Source organism: Podarcis cretensis (assembly GCF_951804945.1).
Source record: "Podarcis cretensis genome assembly, chromosome: 9".
Taxonomy (NCBI): domain Eukaryota; kingdom Metazoa; phylum Chordata; class Lepidosauria; order Squamata; family Lacertidae; genus Podarcis; species Podarcis cretensis.
In genome coordinates this window covers 36,544,164-36,564,346 of record NC_137178.1, presented here as the reverse complement: position 1 = coordinate 36,564,346, position 20,183 = coordinate 36,544,164, and the positions used below count along the sequence as shown (strand labels likewise).

The window sequence follows — 20,183 nt, the reverse complement described above, 5'->3', positions numbered from 1 at the left end:
TGTGCTTCATATTGTCAATGAAAGAAAGGAAGACACTGAGATATACTTGGTTCCTGGGTTTTTTTAACAGTCAGGTAACGCTTCACAGAAATATTATTCTTTCACAGTGATTTCATGTATCTTTTTACTGAGGTGAGAGCTATGCTCTTGTCAGCAGTGTGTACTCAGCATTGTATTGAGCTAGTGCCACAATGAACTCTTGGCATAATCAAAATTCCTCTAATTATTTTTAAATAAAGATGATAAACACTGGAGCATATTTGCTTTCCAGAAATCAATAATCCTTTCCATCCACTCCTCCCTCTACATCCCTCCTCAACAGGAAGACACCTAGTTTGGGTGTATCTGCCAGGGTGTAGAATTTAACAGGTAAAGGATTTTCTGGCTTCCCGTCATTGGTCCAAAGGTGGAGCAAAATGTGCTTACAGTATTGATTTGTTAATACACCGTCTCTGTTCTAAATTTTTCTTCTTTCCATAGACATAATCAGTAACAACACTATAGAAAATCCATTCACTTATGCCTCCTAAGCTATAAAAAAATTGATTAGCCTCTCTGCGCCTGACATTTCTATTTTCATGGCTTTAGTTTTGAAAGATAATGGAAATATTTGAAAGAGTGGCTCAGATAACTAATGGTCAGGCTATTGTTTGTTTGTTTGTTTGCAATTCTAAATGGCTAAATAGATTTCTAACTAATGCTTGCATTATTATGGACCTCACTGACACCTCTTTGCACTACCATTGACAGCACAATCCTTTACATGTCTACTCAGATGTACTTCCCATTGGCTTCAGTGGGAATTACTCCTTGGTAACTGTGTAGGGCATTGAAGTTTCACTGCCAGGTTGGGTGCTAACTGCAATCAGACCCATATCTGGAGATAATACTAGCATTGCAAGACAACTCAAGAAGAGCCTTCCTGGATCAGACCAAAAGGCCTTCCTAGTCCAGCATCCTGATTTCCACAGCAGTCAACCAAAGGCTTATGGGAAGCTCACAGGAAGCATATGAGCACAATAGCCATCTCCTGCTTTGTTCCCCAGTGCCTAGCATAGGAGCCACCTCCTAGGGGCCCAGATCCCTTTGCGCCCAAACGTCCAATAAAATATTATTGCCAAAGCTCACTTTTTAATATTTTTCCTTCTTCTGCTTCAGGTTCCCCACAGGATATAGCGGCAGTGAGAAACCAGGCAGCACTTCAGAGCATGAGGACTTCCCGAATGATGTCCCAGAACACCAGCATGATGACCATGGGAGCCTCACAAAACACTGGCGCAATGTCTGCTGCAGCTGGCCAATCCGAGATGGGGATGGCTCCCTACAGCAGCCCAGCAGCCGGCCAGCCAGGAATGTACAATATGAACACAGGAATGAGCCAAATGTTGCAGCACCCAAACCAAAGTAGCATGAGCCTGGCACACAACCCAAGCCAGGGGCCGAGGCAGCCCACCTCGACACAAGGGGTTGGCATGGTCGGTAGCTTTGGTCCAAACATGTTGGTGAACTCTGCCATATCTCAACAACACCAGCAGATGAAAGGACCTGTGGGCCAGGTTCTACCCAGACCACAAGCTCCCAGACTTCAAAACATGATGGGGCCTGTCCCACAAGGAGCACAGAACTGGCAGGCACGAGGCTTGCAAGGTATCCCTGGAAGGACTAGTGGTGAAATTGGACCTTTCAATAATGGTGCAGCTTACCCGATGCAATCTGCTCAGCCAAGGTTGCCTAAGCAACACTTCCCACAAGGCATTAGTCAGTCTGTCATGGACACAAGTGGAACAGTACGGACCCTGAATCCAGCGATGGGAAGGCAAATGTTGCAACCACTCCCTGGACAACAAGGAACCAACAACCAAGCTAGACCAATGGTTATGCCTACAATAAGCCAAGCAGTTCCCACCATGGCTGGTTTTAACCAGTCCCCTGCACAACAGATACCAGGGGGTAGCTTTGCTCAGAGCAGCCAAGGTCAGATCTATGAGAGGAATCCCACTCAGGACATATCTTATAGTTACAGCAATGAAGGAGCTGGTGGTTCCTTTCCAAGTATAGCAGACAGCACAGACCTTGTAGATTCCATCATTAAAGGTGGGCCAGGAGATGAGTGGATGCAAGAACTTGATGAGCTGTTTGGAAATCCGTAGCACATGGGGATATGTATAGTTACAAACCTTTGTGGGGTCAGAAAAAAGGAAAGCAGGATGTTGCCCATCCTTGTTTCTTTGTTTTGTTTTTAAAGCTGTGCAAAGCAAGCTGATCTATGGCTGATTGTGGAAGGCATGGATGGAATGTAAAGCATTGAACAGAAGGCCTTGCTGGTGTCCTCACAGCAGTCTCCACCCCATAGTCCACCTGCTGCAGGTGGGAATAAGACAAAGAGAGAGGTAGGGGGCTCCAAAAATTGCTACTTGATGCCCATGGGCTATGGAAGAAGATTGGTAGTCTCCACATGCCAAGCACTGGCTGCCCCATAACAATAAACTTTCCACCACGGTTCTACTGGAACTGCTGCAGTGTCAGGACATTGCAGAGACAGGCGCCGAGACAAAGGAAGCGGCACCTGAAAGAGAAAGAGAGGCCGGGATCAGTACAGGTGCTAAACTCTGGGTTTAAGCAAATGACAAGTTTCTTCATGTAGTTATGTGTCTGATTTGATCAGGAGTCAAGCAGAGGCTGCTTGGTTATGGTTATGACTAGACATGGCCGCAGATGAAAGGGTCCATTCAATGTGCTATCAAGTCTCCTTTGGGTGCAGAGAAAGTCCCCATCTACATAGTTTGCCATTCCTGTGTTTCCTGTTTCCTCTATAACCAAGTGACTCTTTAGTCACTTTTTAAGGATGGGGGGAAATACAGAGCTGTAGGACACACGAAGGCTGCAGTACTTATATTGCTCACTGAGATAGCAGCTACCAAAGACACAGACGCAAAAGAAAGCAGGCATTAAAAAGGGAGAGGTTATATGTATTAAGAACTTGCAAACAGTGGTGTCCAGCTTGTTCTTTTCCTGAAAATTCAAGATGAATAGGTGTTACCTGTGAGGGGTTGGGTTGCACAGGCAGATGTCTTTGGGAGTTAAGGGAGAGGGGCTAGTAATTCTCTTGGTGGTCTTACATAGAAATTATTTAGGAGCAATGTCAACATGTCTTTTGACAGGTTGGAAGCAAGTTTATGCTTAACGTTCTCTAACGGCTGGTCCTCTTTGTCAACCTTCCTACTATGAACATGATAACACCAAGCTCTTTATGATGCCTAAACTAGTTGGTGACAGAATAAGAAAGGAAGGGTCTTCCATTCAGGTAATTGCTGGAAGTAGTTGTACATAAAGTTACAACATTGCAAAGATCACTCTTCAAATGGAACTGTCTAAGCCACAGTTTTGTGTGGCTGGAACTGACCTGCAAAAAAGTGGAGTCATTTATGTTGGTGGGAGTTGAATATGATACCATTTGCCTGTGTTTTAGATACAGGCTTGGTATTAAATACACGTCACTTTTTCGGGCCTGATTATACATTACATGCAAATGTGTAACCAAACTCCAGTGGTGCATTCCGTATTTCCCCTATCCCTGGGAAATCCAAATTCAGAGGGAGCATTTTTTTTTAGTGGAGAAACAGCAGAGAGATGGAATACTTGACCCTTTCCTCAGCCACCGTTTGCCCCATGTTCTTTAGCATACTCCAGTTTTGGTAGTGGAATGGCCTCCCATCAGATGGCCTCCCATCAGATGTCAAGGAAATAAACAACTATCTGACTTTTAGAAGACACCTGAAGGCAGCCCTGTTTAGGGAAGTTTTCAATGTGTTACCATGTTTTTAATATTCTGTTGGGAGCCGCCCAGAGTGGCTGGGGAGGCCCGGCCAGATGGGTGGGGTATATGTAATAAATTATTATTATTATTTAAAATAGAGGGTGGGATGGGGTGAAGAGTAGGAGCAAGAGCAAGAGCAAACATACATTTGGAACGCCGTAGGACAGAAGCAGCTCGGAGGGATGGTTTTAAAGTGGAGAAGAAGCAAGCAGAGAAGGGTTCAATCACAACCCACACTTCACTTAAAACCACCACCTCCAGAAGCTAACTTTCCTGGAAAATGGGGAAGGGGGAGAATCACGATTCAATTACACATATTTACATATAAGGTGTACTTAGGCCCTCATTTATTTTATCTGGTTTGTGACATGATTTTGAAACTCCCACATACTGTCTCATCATCTAACTCATGGGAATTAGTGGGAGACATATTGTTGACACCTTTGAAAGTTGGATGTCGTGAGCTAAAAGAACCACTTCATGCAACTTCCTGCTTGTGCTAACATGAAGGTTGACCAATGAGCTTGCACATCAGTGGACTTGGCATGTGGCAAAGCTTGCTAACAGAGAAGTGGTTTGCCATGTTCTCAGTGCACAATGTGCCAAGTCAGGATTCATCTTAGCACCAGTGGAGAATTGTGGCCTGAGGATTCCAAGAAGATTTTAGTCCACAAATACTCTGAGCATAATTAGGTATCATTATATCAGCTAGTGCTGAGGACTGGAAGACCAAGAAAACGGTTTTCTGTGGGTTACAGAAATCAGCTGAAGAGGTGAGAGATACAACCACCTCCTTTTAAACCTGAATAGGCATGCAAAAGCATAAGATAGGAACCAAGTATCTGTCTTCATCACTCCTCTGGGGCAGTGTCACTCTTTGCTGGAAAGGGTGACAACAAGAAGACTAAGAAGTTGGAGTTTTGAACCGCACAAAATCTAATGAGTAATGAAATTTAACATTCATCTTAATCAGAAAAGTACAGGAACTAGTGTTTGATGAGGCCTCAAAATCCATTATCTTTGAAAAGCTTTCTCCAAATATTTTGAACTGGGACCAAGTAATAAAAAGTCAAACTTTAATATCTTGGGTTTTGTTTTGTTTTTTTTACTATGGTGCTGATGTATATGAAATGTTAAAAAAAGAATTATTTGTAAATATGTTTTTACAATCCTGCAGATATCACTGGGTCTAATCTGTAAAATATATACATATAAATAAATACTATATAAATATAAATATATATATAATGTTTGTTTAAAATAGAGTATTTTTATTTCATTCTTTAACTCATCCTCACTGCAGTGGTATTGCACTTCAGATGTCTAATTACTAATTTGTACTGTATCCTTGCCAGCAACTTGCTCCATTTTATCCAGATTTTTCTAGTTTACTGTTTTTTACTTTGTACATTGAACATTGCTTATTTCCTTTTAAGAACTGTACAGAGCTCTGGAAAAAATGTAGAAAGGAACTAATAACATACCAATTTTAAAGAAAATAATAATAAAAGATTGTTATCTGAATCAGTTTAATTTTTAGGAGTTTCTCTCTTACCTGATTTGGTTGACTCAGTTTGAGGGACGCAAAAAGGTGGTGACGTTGTTCCTGTACAAAAAACATAGAATAAACAAGAAACGGCTTTATACCAATGCAGATCATCTGTCCATCTAGCATGCTGTTGTTTATGCTGACAGTTGCATGAGTCTTTCCTGCCTGGTAAAACCAGGGAATGAAGCTAGGATCTTTTGCTTGCAAAACACACACACTCTGTAAGACCCAATTCAGACTTAAAGAGAAGGCCCATGGTACTATCCTTCACTGAGCCTGTACCCTTCTCAAAACACACACAGGTAATTGCTTGTTTATAGGCACCCCAATTTATATGGGGTGACCGATCAGGCTGATGCCATGCAGCAACAGCATTGCTTTTTATTGCAACTGGTTTGTCCCTGTTCTTTTCCCAGAGCTGCTTCCTTGCATAAGCTTTACACCTTAGGGAAGCACCTGATTGGCAGAGGTTGTGGTTTGTATGCAGAAGGTCATAGTTTCAATCCCCAGCATCTCCAGGTGGAACTGGAAGAGAGTGCTGTCTGAAGCCCTGGAGAACTACTAGCTGAACCAATGGTCTGACTCCGTAGAGGGCTGCTTCCCATGAAGAGAGAGAGAGATGTGGTGGAGCTTTCAAACAAGACTTCATCCCATGCCGGCTAAGAAGGGGAAAGAAGGTGCAGTCCCTAGATGGGAATGTATTTGAATATGTTCCATAGAATCACTTTTGATCATAGCCTCGTACAAACTCACAGCTTGGCTTCCATTTTTGAAGCATTTAACCTGATGTGGTAAGAAGTCAATAACATAAGGTAAAAGTAAAGGGACCCCTGACCATTAGGTCCAGTCGTGACCGACTCTGGGGTTGCAGCGCTCATCTCACTTTATTGGCCGAGGGAGCCAGCATGACTAAGCCGCTTCTGGCGAGCCAGAGCAGCACACGGAAACACTGTTTACCTTCCCGCCGGAGCGGAACCTATTTATCTACTTGCACTTTCGAGCTGCTAGGTTGGCAGGAGCAGGGACTGAGCAACGGGAGCTCACCCCGTCACGGGGATTCGAACCGCCAACCTTCTGATCGGCAAGTCCTAGGCTCTGTGGTTTAACCCACAGCACCACCCACACCCCTAATAACATAAGTAAGCTTGCTCAAATATTAACAGCAGTGACAGTTACTTCACAATGTAAGGAGTTCATAACAAGTGTCTTCCTATAATAAATCAAGTCTTCCGTCAGAGATAGCCAGCATAGTGCCCTCCAGCTGTTGTTGCACTACAATTCCCATGAGCCCCAGACAGCATGGCTAATGGTAAAGGATTATGGGATTTGTAGTCCAACAACTGCTGAAGTGCTCCATACTTTTACTTGAAAGCGCAGAAGTACAGTGTTATCACTATTTCTGCTTCTTCCTTACACAGTTTTATTTCACACAGAAATCTCTAGGAAAGGCTGATCTGACTGAGACATAAAAATATTTGCAGAACTTGCTATATATATATTTAAAAACCACAAATCTTAAAGCAGACAGCAGTGCAACAGCAAAATTAGCCAACGGTGTGTGGTATAGATAGTTTCATTTTATTAATCTAGCTTGATGGATTTTTACAGTCTGCAAGTTCAATGGGAGTTCAGACTGCTCAATAGTTCACAAAATCAGGCCTCGATTTTTGTATTGAACATTTATTGACATGTGATTAACTTCACAGGCCTGCTTTTGTTCTCCTTCCCATTTTTTTCTAACAAAGATATTAGTTCTCTCATTCCAAGCAACTACATGGCTGGTGCTGTTTGACCAGCTGATAATCAGCTTAACGTTGAAGGGAAATGACATTTAAATGGGGGAGTTTCATAAATGTAGCCCAAAAAGCTTGAGTGGAATATCTAGTGTCTGCTCAGTTCAAAGCAATGAGAATTGCCCATTATTACATAAAGCATTTTGACATTTTCAGCTAATTATAAACTAATTGACATTTGGAGAAACTTTTGAAGAGGTACATTTATGAAATTTTCCACACAATAACCAAGAAGTTGACGTATGGCTGGCTGGCTGGCTGTGTGTGATTCTTTATCTGTGATTCCTGCATAGCGGGGGGTTGGACTAGATGGCCCTTGGAGTTCCCTTCCAACACTACAATTCTATGACTCACTGTCAAGAAAAGTATGGTCACTGCCTTACTCCCTAAATTTTCTTCCTGAGATTTCAAATAACCCAGGGATCCAGTGCTTTAAACGCCACTGAACATTCAAAAGAATGATCACTAATCCAGAAATATTAGCCAAATTGGAAGATATTAGTCAATGCAAATGCCTTGTACATGTAGCATAAAGTAATCAAAATATTCTATATTTTGTCTCCTTGGTTTCTGGATTATTTATTTATTTATTTATTTATTATTCTGTACCATATACATTTCAGAAGCCAGTGAAATGTATTTATGCTATCTTAAAACATATATGCATTTCAAATAGCCTCTTGCTGCATGGATGAACGTTTTTTAAAAAAACAAGACAAAAAACCTCAGGAATGTTGTACATTTTGCATTGCAAGGGAAAGCTAGTGAAGAAATTTGCCTGCTTGTAATTTGATCCACATAGCTCATTGATCTGATGCCCAAGAGACGCAAATAATTTATTTACACATAGGAATAATCTTTAGATCAGTTTACAAAGTTTGTTTTGACTAACCAACAATTTGCAATCCAAGCAGCACCTATCAAGAATATAAAAACGATCCAATTCAAATAAAAAAACAATTGACCTAAAAGTTAGTCATGAAAGGGGGAGAAAAGGATTGCATGTCTCACAAGCAGGCAAAATAAATATGGCAACTACAGAAAAAAGTCACTTGAGAATTGTGTTTCATAAATAGTTTTCCTTTCATCTGATAGTGTTAGATTTCCCTTCTTGCATATGTTGGCAAGCTGACTTTCAGAAAGACATTGCCTACCATTAATTAATACAGTGGTGCCCCGCAAGACGAACGCCTCGCAAGACGGAAAACCCGCTAGACGAAAGGGTTTTCCATTTTGGAGTCGCTTCGCAAAACGAATTTCCCTATGGGCTTGCTTCGCAAGACGAAAATGTCTTGCGAGTTCCTGCGGGATTTTTTCCCTTTTTCCCCCCTTTTCCTAAGCCCTAAGCCGCTTATCAGCTGATCCGCTAAAAGCCGCTAAACCGCTAATAGCGCTAATCCGCTAAGCTGTCAATGGGCTTGCTTTGCAAGACGAAAAAACCGCTATACAAAGAGCCTCACGGAACGGATTAATTTCGTCTTGCGAGGCACCACTGTATCTTGCTGAGGGACTCCTGATCAGCTCCTGAGGAACTTCAGAGTTCTCTGGAGTACAGGTTGCACATGACTGATGTAAAAAGCTATTTTGTAATGAGTCTAACCTTACGTTGCCAGTTCTGCCTTCCGGCAAACGCCAATTCTAGAGCTTTAACCAGATAGATTAGCACTCAGCCTAGGAGACCACCAGGAGAAGCAGGAGGCCTCACCCAACTGAGTACAACACACTAGAGCAGGCATAGGCAAACTCAGTCCTCCAGATCAGCCTTTCTCAACCTGTGGGTCCCCAGATGCTGTTGAACTACAACTCCCATCACCCCTAGCTAGCAAGGCCAGAGCTCAGGGATGATGGTAGTTGTAGTCCAACAACATCTGGGGACCCACAGGTTGATAACCACTGCTCCAGATGTTTTGGGGCTACAGCTACCATCATCCCTGGCCACTGGTCCTGTTAGCTAGGGATGATGGGAGTTGTAGTCCCAAAACATCTGGAGGGCCAAGTTTGCCTATGCCTGCACTAGAGAGAAAGATTCAGTGGCAATAATACTGAAACCATGAATTGTGAGGGATCTTACAAGTTACCGGTATATAGTCCAACCCCCTGTACAACGCACAATGCAGCTATATCATCCCTGACTGGTAGATGGCTGTCTACCACCCACCTGCCAAGGCAGTCTGCTCTACTGCTGAACGACTGTTGCCATTTTGGTCATCTGCATACTATCCCTTGATTTTTCCTGTAGGACTAATTGCAGTCATTAACAGTCTTCAACAGGTTTACCATACCCATTGAGTCAATCACCTATCTCCTACTACCCTTCTGAGAAAAACCCCACCCCACCCTCCCACTATATATAAGGGTCTGGTGACGTCTGTTTCAGTGTATCTGAAGAAGTGTGAATGCACACAAAGCTCATACCCAGAACAAACTTAGTTGGTCTGTAAGGTGCTACTGGACAATTTTTAATTTTTAATTTATTTTGACTGAGTCAGACCAACACGGCTACCTGCCTTAGTTCATCTCTCTCTCTCTCTCTCTCATTAGGCTTCTATTGAAAAAGTTAATAGTCTCCAAAAGGCATTATAATATCCCTTCACATCTTTTGATCTCAACACTTTTCATGATCAGCTCAGTGCCTTTTTTCTAAAAGAGTGTTTAGGGATACTCTCATTTTCCTACTCATATTGAAATACTGGCCCTCAATGAAGTCAAACTTAGATTCACAAAATGTTTAGGGGTATGCATACCCCTGTGTTCCCCCAGAAAAAACGCACTGGATCAGCCCATTCAATGCAAATCTTTCAAACATTAGTCTGGAGTCTTCAATATGAGCTTGTGTTATTCTTTACCTTTCCTTCATGGATTCTGGATATTCAGAGAGGTATTTATGACATTAAAACATATACAGGAGACCCAGATTTGCAGCTATTTCTGAGAAAACAGTTTAGATGAGGGAAAGAATAAGTAAAGCCATTAAAAGAAAAAGGGGGAAAGGAAGTCATCCGCAATCTATTTATTTAAACTTAGTTGTGTGTGTTCTTTGTCATTTACCTTAAACAGATCAATTCATTATTTTCATTCAGTTGTTTTCACCCACTTTTGCTGCCGATAGATCCAGTAGACAACTTACAGCAACAAACAATAAGAACTTATCTTTACAGCAATCCAAAAACAATCTTTGAAACAGTTCAGGTTAAAACATATAACAGAAAGTAGCCAAGGAATATATACTGAACAAAATTAAAATTGTTCTCCATGGGCCTATTTAAATAAAAAAATACAGAGACAGCTATTTAAAAGAAGATTTAAAAAAAAAATGTTATGACTACTTTGGTTGGAAAAACCCAGCTATGCACAAAGCCATTTGGAAGACAAGGTAAAATGCTGATTAGTTTTGTCTACAGGAGAAGTATTAAGGAAAGCAAGCTGGGCACATATTTATTCTTTCAGAAATTTATAATCTGCCCTTCCTTCACTTTTACCAGGGCTGTTCACAATAATGAAGGCAACCAAAATAAAACACTAAAACCACTGCACCCATTCAGTAAATATGATTAAAACAGCAGAACACAACAGAACATTACAAACTAATTCAAGAGATATTGGATAGGACTGAGCAAATAAAGTCTTTTTGCCTGGCTCTTCAAATACACAGCCATGAGCACCAGCTGTACTTTTCTGGGGAAGATGTTCTATAGACAGGGGGCCACAACCAAAAATGCCCTCTCACCATTTGCATCAGACTAACCTTTGAAAGTGAGAGCACCTCCAGAAGATGGCTTCTGCCTATGGTCAGGCTCACAGCTTTGTGATGGGTCATTCACACATGGAAATATTGTGCCGTTGTTCCACTGTGTTTTGTTTTAAAACCTGATCTCTGAAAAACAAGCAGAAATGGGAGAATGGGTAAAGATGTATTACTCCTGACATCATGAAGATGCCCTGTAAAAAGTGACTGAACAAATTCTGGCTATAATAATAGCTTTATTTGCAAGCATGGAAGTTACAGAGAAGCAGCCTGAGTTATGTTTTGCATTTTAATGACCTTAGTGGACGTTCTGGAGACCCACAGACAGTTGGTGGCCTGGTCATGTACTTCATTCTTAGCCTTCCTGTGAGGGAGCTATAAATAAAGTGAAGGCCAGGGGATGACCAGGTTCACATGCCCTCTGTGCTAAAAGAAAATTAAAGTTCTGCACTGAGAAAAGCAGTGGACTTTGAAAGGTCCCAAAGTTTGGTGTACCGGTTCTGGATACTGATAATTAGTTACAAACAAGCAGGTGGAGACTTTCACCCTCAATAGGCCTTCACATGAGGAAAGGTTTGATGACAGCTATGAACCAATAGGCAAAAGGAATTCGCCCCTGGCTGCAGGAAGTTGCCTTATATAGAGTCAGGCATTGGTCCATCTACCCACTGCCATTAATCTGAGAGCAGCTCTTTAGGATCCCAGCAGCCTTCTACAGGCAAGCTACTATTGTTCAATTGAGCTATCATGTCATCTCCTCAGTTCCATGGCAGCACCCTAAAATGTACACTCCCGCCTCTACTGCCTGACAAGTCTAAACTGAATGAATAATAATTCTTTGGGCTGGTGGAAATATTACAGCTCCGATGCAAATGCCACTTCTCATTGCTCCACATGGCAGCTGTCGCCACATGGTAAGGTGTTAACATGCAACAGAAGAAAACACAGATGGGGCAATGACTCTACACCCTTGTAAATGGACAGTTTTAGGAGGGGAAACACCAGAAATCAGGGGACATATTAAATGCCTACTCACTGCTGCAAACCAACAGTTTCTACCTGATGACAGCCATCAATGGTCATGGCATCTGGGGGGTGGGGAAGAGATGGTCCATGGTCATTCACTGGTCCTTCCAGCTCCCCTGGGGCTTTTGTTCAGAATGTATTTTTTAAAAGCCCATTTCCTTAGCTGAGCTCACTTGCTGAAAATCCACCTACTGCTGTGATTCGTTTCTTTCTTCTCCCAGCTTTTTCTGCTTGGTTTAATCCCTTCTTGTAATGCACGCAGATGGTTCTGGTAGGCTAGCAGCTTGTCTTGCTGCACCGTCCTACTATAGTGTCTATTGCTAGGTGTTCCAGAGGTCACATTGCCCAACTGCTCATTCCCAGCACATATGCTGAGTGGGGAAGGATATTATAGGTGCTTTGTAGCTATGTGTCTTGTGGGAGCAGCCAAATAAGCAGATCATGGGCCATGAGTAGTCTCAAACACATTTAAAAGCCTATGATCCTCCAACTGAATGTGCCACAATAAAGTCATTGGAACCAGCTGAACCAGCGATGGAGGCTTCAAATACTGTTCTGACAAGTTTAGTATAGTACAGAAAGTTTGAGGAAGACAGGGTTTTCCTGATTTGCCTAAAGAAAACCCCCACACAATTATTTAAGGTGTTTGCCCAAAAGATGTTGTATTATTAAAACAAACATGGCGAAACAACCAGAGGAATCCAGATTCACACAATGGCACATCTCTATGTGAGATTGATTTTCAATTATTTCATTTAAATTGCTTGAACAAAGTTTGCTTAAAATTGACAGAGACCAGACCAACAGCTAAGTTAATGAAATCAAGCTGAACATGAAACATTTTCTTTACTATTAGATAAATGATAGCCAGCCCCATCAGTATGCATGATACCTTCAAGAATGAAGTACAAAATGGAATCATAGAATTGAAGAGTTGGAAGGGAGCCCAAGGGCCATGTAGTCCTGCTATTCAGGAATCTTTTTGCCCAAGGTGGGGCTCAAACCCACGACCCTGAGATCAAGAGTCTCATGCTCTAATGACAGAGCTATTTTCTGGATAGTGCTTGGGAAGTTTTGGACATTTCCAGGCAGCTGGTAGTATGTTAAAAGTACTTAGAATCAGAACCACCTCGGAGTCTCCCATGCACCCTGGAAGTGGCTGTCTAGCAAATTACCTGCTAGTAGTAGTGGCAGCACTACTACTCTGGAATAGGCAGCTGTAAGTCTGCCATTTAAATTACCCCCAACATAGGGTCACTCACGACACTGTTGGCAAATAAATAAATAAATAAATAAATATTTATACCCCACCCTCCCTGGCCTGGGCCAGGCTCAGCACGGCTAACACCAAATATGAATTACAATAAAACGTAATGGGGGGGAGAAAACCAACAACAACAAACAAAGTTAATTAAAATATGGCTTAAAATACAGCTTAAAATGCAGCCTCATTTTAGTAGTAGCCCATAAATCAAGACCAGGGAGGAAACATCAGATATTCACCTGAGCCAGCTATCCATGCTGGTCCTACATGGGCCAGCAAAAAAGCCAAGGGAAAATTTATATACCAAATCCCATATAGAGACCAACTAAGTTTTTTACTGGTAAGAGCTTTCGTGTGCATGCATACTTCTTCAGATGAGTCTAAGCCGAAGGCCAGGCAGAACAGCTCCATCTTGCAGGCCCTGCAGAAAGATGTCAAATCCTGCAGGGCCCTAGACTCTTGTGACAAGAGTGTTTCACCACATTGGGGCCAGCAGCAGACCCAAGAGAATGATGGAAGTATCTGTCAATTTCGGTTCTCTCAATTTCTCATTTTTCAATCTTAAATTCAGTCTTCCACATTTTGTAGCACTCTGTGATATATGAAACCATCATGAAAATTCTGCAGCAAAGTAAATTTCTCCTAGTATGCAAATTTTGTACATAGTTTAAACTAGCATATACATTTTTGCTATGCAATTTTGGCTACTAAAGAGCATTTTTTAATGTTATGTGCACTAACATCTTCATTTTTATGCACACTTTCCCCTTAACATATGCATTTTTGTAAACATTGTTTGGTTGGAGAACTGCATTGCAAAACTCAGATGGGTGCAAATTTCAAATGATAGCTGTGCTTCAGTTTGCATATTGCTTTGTAAACTGAGAATTTGATAGAATCACCTTTAAATGTACACTGAATCAAATTTCTCCTCAGACCATTAACCCAAGGTAACTAGATGCTGATAGTGGCGATGCTTAGCATTTATACTGCACTTTAGAGTGTTTGACGTACTTCAAGTAATGCTAACAGCCTCCCTTTATGGTGGGCCAGTACAATCATATTGTGGATTGGAAAGTGGCTTGCCAACTGAATTGAGGAGTAAGGCAATAATCAAAATAGGAACTTCTCAGTTCACAGCTCAGTATACCAACCGCTACAGTATACCTGCTGAACAGCAGTTGCAAGGAAACCTTAGAGTTATCACAGGTACCCATCAAGTGTAACAAGTTATCCCCCCCGAAGATGTTGAACCTTCTTTTTGTGACCTTTTCTGCATAGAGCACTTATTAATCCAAAATAAATGAAAATCGTCCAGGCTATCCTGGATGTACATTTCTAGCCTTTGTATAACCTGAAATATGGGGCAAAATGTGCAGGTACGATTCTTCTCGTTTGTTTAGTGAGCTTTGGTCAGGTTAGACATTCAAGTAAGCAGTTGTACTGAGAAAACTTCCATCCGGTTTACTCCCTAGTAAGCATGCTTGGGATAAGACCTATCTTAACACACAGTTTTGGGAATGTGCTGTGATCTCCTCCATAAACTAAGCAATAAAAGCAACCTGCCTGTTTCCAGTAACACAACCAAAGTGTCCCACTATTGAAAAACAAAGTCACCTCACCCAGATGTATAAGCCACATTCTTTTTGCACAGCGGACAGAGAAGTTATAACTGCTCTTGGAAAGTCTCCCTTTTGTTAAATAGTGCCAGTGCATTCCAAGGAGGCAGATTTTCATATTATTATCTCTTCTCCCATCACCCATTTGATTTTTCTCCCAGCACTCTTTTGGTTTTTGAACTAATAAATACTACATCTGTACACAAACATTTTCTTCCCAACCTAACAATGTGCCTAAGGAAAAAGTTGAACAAATGATCAGACATTCTTAAAGTGCTCCCAAAACCTAATATGAGAGCTATGCAATGAAATATATATGAGCCCTAATAGGCAAAGCTGTCTCTAGGTAAGACTTTCAGCGACAGTATATCAGCTCCTAGGCTCTGCAACACTGGGGAGATCCATACCCTCCATTTCAAGCACATTCAATGCACATTTAAGGCACGTGACTGTCCCCTCAAAGAACGCTGGGAACTGTAGTTTCCCCCTCACTGAGCTACAATTCCCACCATCGTTAACATGCTACAGTTCCCAGGATTCTTTGGGGAAGTCATGTGCTTTAAATGTGCATAATTAGAGTAATTAGCTCTCCTACTAAAAGGGAAGCTGTCCTCTTTGCACAGATGTCATTTTGAGTAAAGAGAAAGCTAATCATGCTACTTAAAAAAAAACACTACATTACAGAATGGTTGTAACTGAAAGAGATTGTTTCTGGTTCTGTGGAATTTCCCCCAGCAGCAACTCAAGCCCATTGCATGGCTGTGCTCCTTAAAAAAAAACATAACAAAGAACACATGTGGGTATAGGAATGGCATTTTCCCAGCAACAAATGTGCAGTTAGTGGCAGGACCATGCAATATCCCAAAAACAAAAGCACTGTCCTGATGGAAGACATCTAGAACCTGCACAAGGGCTGTGGAACCTTTTTCAGCCTGAGGTCCACATTCCCTCATGGGTGGCTTTCCAGGATCTGCATGAAAGAGATGAGCAGGCCCAGAGACAAAAAGCGGGTGAGGTGACTTTTTCCTTTCACCCAGCAGTTTGCATTCCAACCATGCAAAAATTAGAGGTTTCTACAGTCACACTTACACTCTCACACACCCTGCTGCCTCTCATCCAGGCAAGAAAGAGGTGTTATCACAATTTAAGGACACACTCAAGCCAGTTGAAAGTGTTTGAGGAGGGAGTGGAGCACAGCCAGTGAAGGGCTTGGCCTATGGAAAGGAGGTATTGCTTCTGGAGGAAGCATAGCCTGGAGAAGAGTCCCAAGGGCCAGAGAGAGAGGACTGGAGTCTCAGCTGCTCACCTGTGTCCCACGCAATAAACAACTATGCTACTGTAAGGAAAGATGCTTGGACCTCTCAGAAGAATGGAGTACAGTGGAACCTCTACTTACGTATGGCTCTACTCATGTACGATTCCAGTTACGACCTTCAGTAGCTGCTTCAACTTATGAACTTCCCTCTAGATACGAACCGAGGCCTTGCCAGCATCCCAGAGCTCGGCCGGCTGGCTGAGGGGCAGCGCTGGGGCCTCCACTGCCAGGGAGAGGGCCCCCATCCCACCCTCAAAGCTGTGGAAGAGGTGCCGCCTGCAAGAGGCACACCAGGGCACACTGCAGTCCCAAACCCCGCCGAGGAACTAACCTGAGGAAATCCAGAGAAGAACCTGGCTGGCAAGAAAAAAAGTGACCCTGGCCGAAGTGAATCAGCTCTTCACTGACCCTTGCCACATCCCCAGCTTGTAGCCAGGTAAGCCCACCCACCCTCAGTGCACGTAAGGGGGGGGGAAGCTTATTTTTTCATCTACAATACTGTCTTATTTATTTTATAGTACAGTACATTGATTATTGCCTTCATTTTATGGATCTATGGTCTCGTTAGACAGTAAAATCCGTGTTAAATTCCTGTTTTAGGGGGTGTTTTTCATCGTCTAGAACAGATCAATTCACTTTTCCATTACTTTCTATGGAAAGTGCGCCTCTACTTATGTACGTTTCTAGTTATGACCGGACCTCAGGAACAGATTATGGCTGTAAGTAGAGGTTCCACTGTATTACTGATGCCACCTTTCGGTGCCAACAATAATTTGCTCAGGGATATGCTAAAATCAGGAATTTCATAGCATTCACTTACTCTACCGTTCATTGTTTTTTGGCTCTGCCCACTGGCATGCTTTCTTTCTCCTCCATCCCAGCCAAGCTATAGTAACTCTTTGCTGACCTCACTGAGGAGGCAAATCACAGCAGGGTGCTAAACTCTTGCAACAAGAGAACAGATGGCTGGGCTGGGCAAGTACAGCCAAAAGAGATTTAAATATAAACTCTGTTGAATCAAGTAATCGCTTTTGAGGGTGTTATTCTGAGAAAGCTGGAAGGGTTTGCCTCTATAACATAAAAAAGAAGTGTGGAGCTTTGGATAAGGTAATTTCTGTAGTCTGCCTTAAGAACCTTACTTCCAAAGACCCTCAAATGTAGGACAACTTCCAGAAAGAGTTATCTGTGTAAGTTTGTTGCAGCAGCTGGAATAAAGAAAACGTCCAAAGGGAAAGGAGAAAACTGATGGAGGAAAGAGTGGAGTGCCTTCATTTTTAAGGTTACTCATTGTATGTTCTATGTACTCACATGTTTTAGAAATATTTTGCTGAGGGAGATGCTTAACATCGACTTCTGGGTCAGCTAGTCTACTTATCTCCTCTATTTAAATATGCAAATATTTTAAGGACGATGTTATGACACACTCAGGTTCCTTCTTGTCTCTGCCAAGATACACTAGTCAATGGGTTCTGCTTCTCCATGGTGAACAACTAGGAACATAGGAAGCTGCCTGATAAAATCAGACTGTTGGTCAGTACAACTGACTGGCACAAGAGAAGACCAAACATCACTGCCAAGACCTCCAGCGTTATAGAATTATGATGAAAACCATGCTGATATAACAATACATTTGGGTGATTGTTCTGCCCTCATAATGAGTGTCAGTAAATAAGTATTATATAGAAGTGTGTTGTTCATAGAATCATAGAGTTGGAAAAAATGTAGCATAAACACCAACAACTGGGAAACACTGGCCTATGAATGCTCCAATTGGGGAACAGCCTTTATCAAAGGTGTCATGGACTATGAAGACGCTTGAACTCAGGACGAAAGAGAGAAACGAGCTAAGAGGAAAGTACATTTGGCAACTCTCACCATAGCCAATTCCCATCCAGAAACCTGTGTCCCCACTGAGGAAGGACGCATGGATCCAGAATTGGCCTCCAGTCAGTTACGCACTCACTATTAAGACTGTGTTCATAGAAGATAATCTTATTCGGCTACAAGTGATCGCCAAAGAAGAAGAGAGTTGGAAGGGATCATGAGGGACAGTCACAGAAACACATCTCCTATACTCAAAGGTACTTAAAAACTAACAAATAAGTGACTTCCTATAGTTTGAATAGTACTTGTTAATGTTTTCTCTTAATATTTTCTTTCCAGCCTGTGAACTCAGAGTAGATTTTTCCTCAGCACAATGCACAGCCTTCTTATTACCAATTTTAAACCATTAATCCTAGGATTTTCACCAATCTTTTAATTTCATTTACATCTTTCCATTGTGCATTGCTTCCCTTTTTCTGTCCTGTCATATTTCTTCTCTAGTTAACCACTCTGTTCTCTAATCAGTACACATCCCTTCTACACAAATCTTCCTTTGTACAGTATCTCCCACTGTCCTCAGACATCTTCCATCTCTGTGAGGGATGCTTATCCTTCCAGCCTTTGCTGCCTCATAAAATTATTGTATTTTTAAAATCTAGAGAACCATCAAGCATGTCAGTTTCATGACATGTCAGTTTCATGACATAGGAGCCGGCCTCCCATCCAGGCTGCTGGGTTGCCTAGCAACCTATTTCTCACTTCTCTGATGAGTCATTTGCCTATTGCAATGCCTTGCTGATGTAAGCACAAGCAAGGAAAACAACATCACAATGGCAATTGCTCCTCTTGGTGTGCGCATATTATTAATCCTATAGAAAGATTTGTCCACCACGTTGTTGCCACCTTTCCTGTTTCAAAGAAGCAGATCTTCTAGGCCTTTTGCCTTCTGAAGATTGACATGTGTACCACTTTGCAGTTAAACAATGAGACATTTTGACCTGTGTTTTCACACACTGAAGCTAAGCAAATGGATACTTTGTCTTCTGAGGTGAGAAACAAGGTTCTGAACTTGTTTCATTTCAAAGATGCAGCCAACAAGCCTGCCTGCCTCTCCACAACTGAGAGAAAGCAATATGCATGCTAACAATAATTTAAAAAATCAGAAAGGATGTAAGTATTCTGCTTTTAGAATATGGTTTTTGGGGGGTGGGGGTTATTGGGTTACTGCTTTTGGTTTGATTTTATATGTTGTGGTCTTGTTGTGAACCACCCTGAGACCTTCGGGTATAGGGCGGTGTATAAGTTGAAAGGAGGAGGAGGAGGAGGAGGAGGAGGAGGAGAAGAAGCCGCCAGTTTTTCAATGAGTGCCACCCCTGCAAACTCTTTCCCCTGTTTTCTCCTCTTTTTTAAAAAATAACTCCACAAGCTAAAGAAAAGGAAGTCCACCTTTACACAAGGCGGCCGTCTTACCCATAGGCACTAGGGGTGTGGGGCACCCAGGCAGCAGGCTCTCAGGGGCGCCAGGCCAAGAGTCTGGGGCCCGAGAGTTGAGTCCGGGGAAGAGCCCACCCGTCAGTCGGAGCGCCGCGGTGGGCTATTTTGCTACAGGCGGCTCTGCACTGTGAGTTTGGGGGTGACCGAGCCAGCAAGATGCTGAGGCGGCCGGCTGGCTCCGCCCTCCTTCATGCCTAGGACTGGGCAACTGGGGGGGGGGGTGCCGGGTGGATCTTTGCACCCCGACGTTGCATATGCTTAAGACAACCATGCCTTTACATATCACTTTTCTGCAAGTTCTTTCCCAGATTATCAGGAAAAAAATCACAGATGTTGGGTTCTTCTAGACTGTCACTATTTTGTGGGTGGAATTCAATTGCATACTGGCAATTTGAGATCATGCAATTAAAGCTGATTTGGTGCTCTTGCGCAACAAACCCACTTGGCAGTGTAGCACATTGAGGTCTTAAACAGCACTGGAAAAATGACAAATACTCAACTACTGCTGCCTGATAATCAGGGTACAACCATGGAAAAACCCACTCTTCCTGTTGTTGTTGTTTTACTATTGTATAGAACCAATTTTTGTATTGATAAAATCTTTAAAACACATTATCATATGCATGTTGTTAAACCTGAAAAATTTGAACCATCATTAAGTTGTATAATATATCACTCTTTGGAGTGAGCAAACAGCTTTGCTCCAGGAGAGAATCATGCTGCCACAGTGGTACCTC

At 42.3% G+C, this 20,183-nt stretch overlaps 1 protein-coding gene and 1 long non-coding RNA gene across 5 annotated transcripts in view; one reads left to right on the top strand and one right to left on the bottom strand.

Annotated features, from left to right (window-relative positions):
* MAML3 (mastermind like transcriptional coactivator 3) overlaps window positions 1-5,341 on the top strand; it is a 271,946-nt gene extending 266,605 nt beyond the window's left edge. For all 3 annotated transcript variants that reach the window (XM_079989475.1, XM_079989476.1, XM_079989477.1), the window contains one exon: window positions 1,159-5,341. In XM_079989475.1, coding sequence (XP_079845601.1) covers window positions 1,159-2,150 — 992 coding nt within the window. In that variant the 3' untranslated portion in view covers window positions 2,151-5,341. The remainder of the gene's footprint in view (window positions 1-1,158) is intronic.
* LOC307223517 overlaps window positions 2,430-20,183 on the bottom strand; it is a 40,908-nt gene continuing 23,154 nt past the window's right edge. For both annotated transcript variants that reach the window (XR_013842116.1, XR_013842117.1), the window contains exons 2-5: window positions 10,905-11,033; window positions 10,006-10,087; window positions 5,373-5,423; window positions 2,430-2,566 (exon numbers count right to left, since the gene is read on the bottom strand). This is a non-coding gene — a long non-coding RNA (uncharacterized lncRNA). The remainder of the gene's footprint in view (window positions 2,567-5,372; window positions 5,424-10,005; window positions 10,088-10,904; window positions 11,034-20,183) is intronic.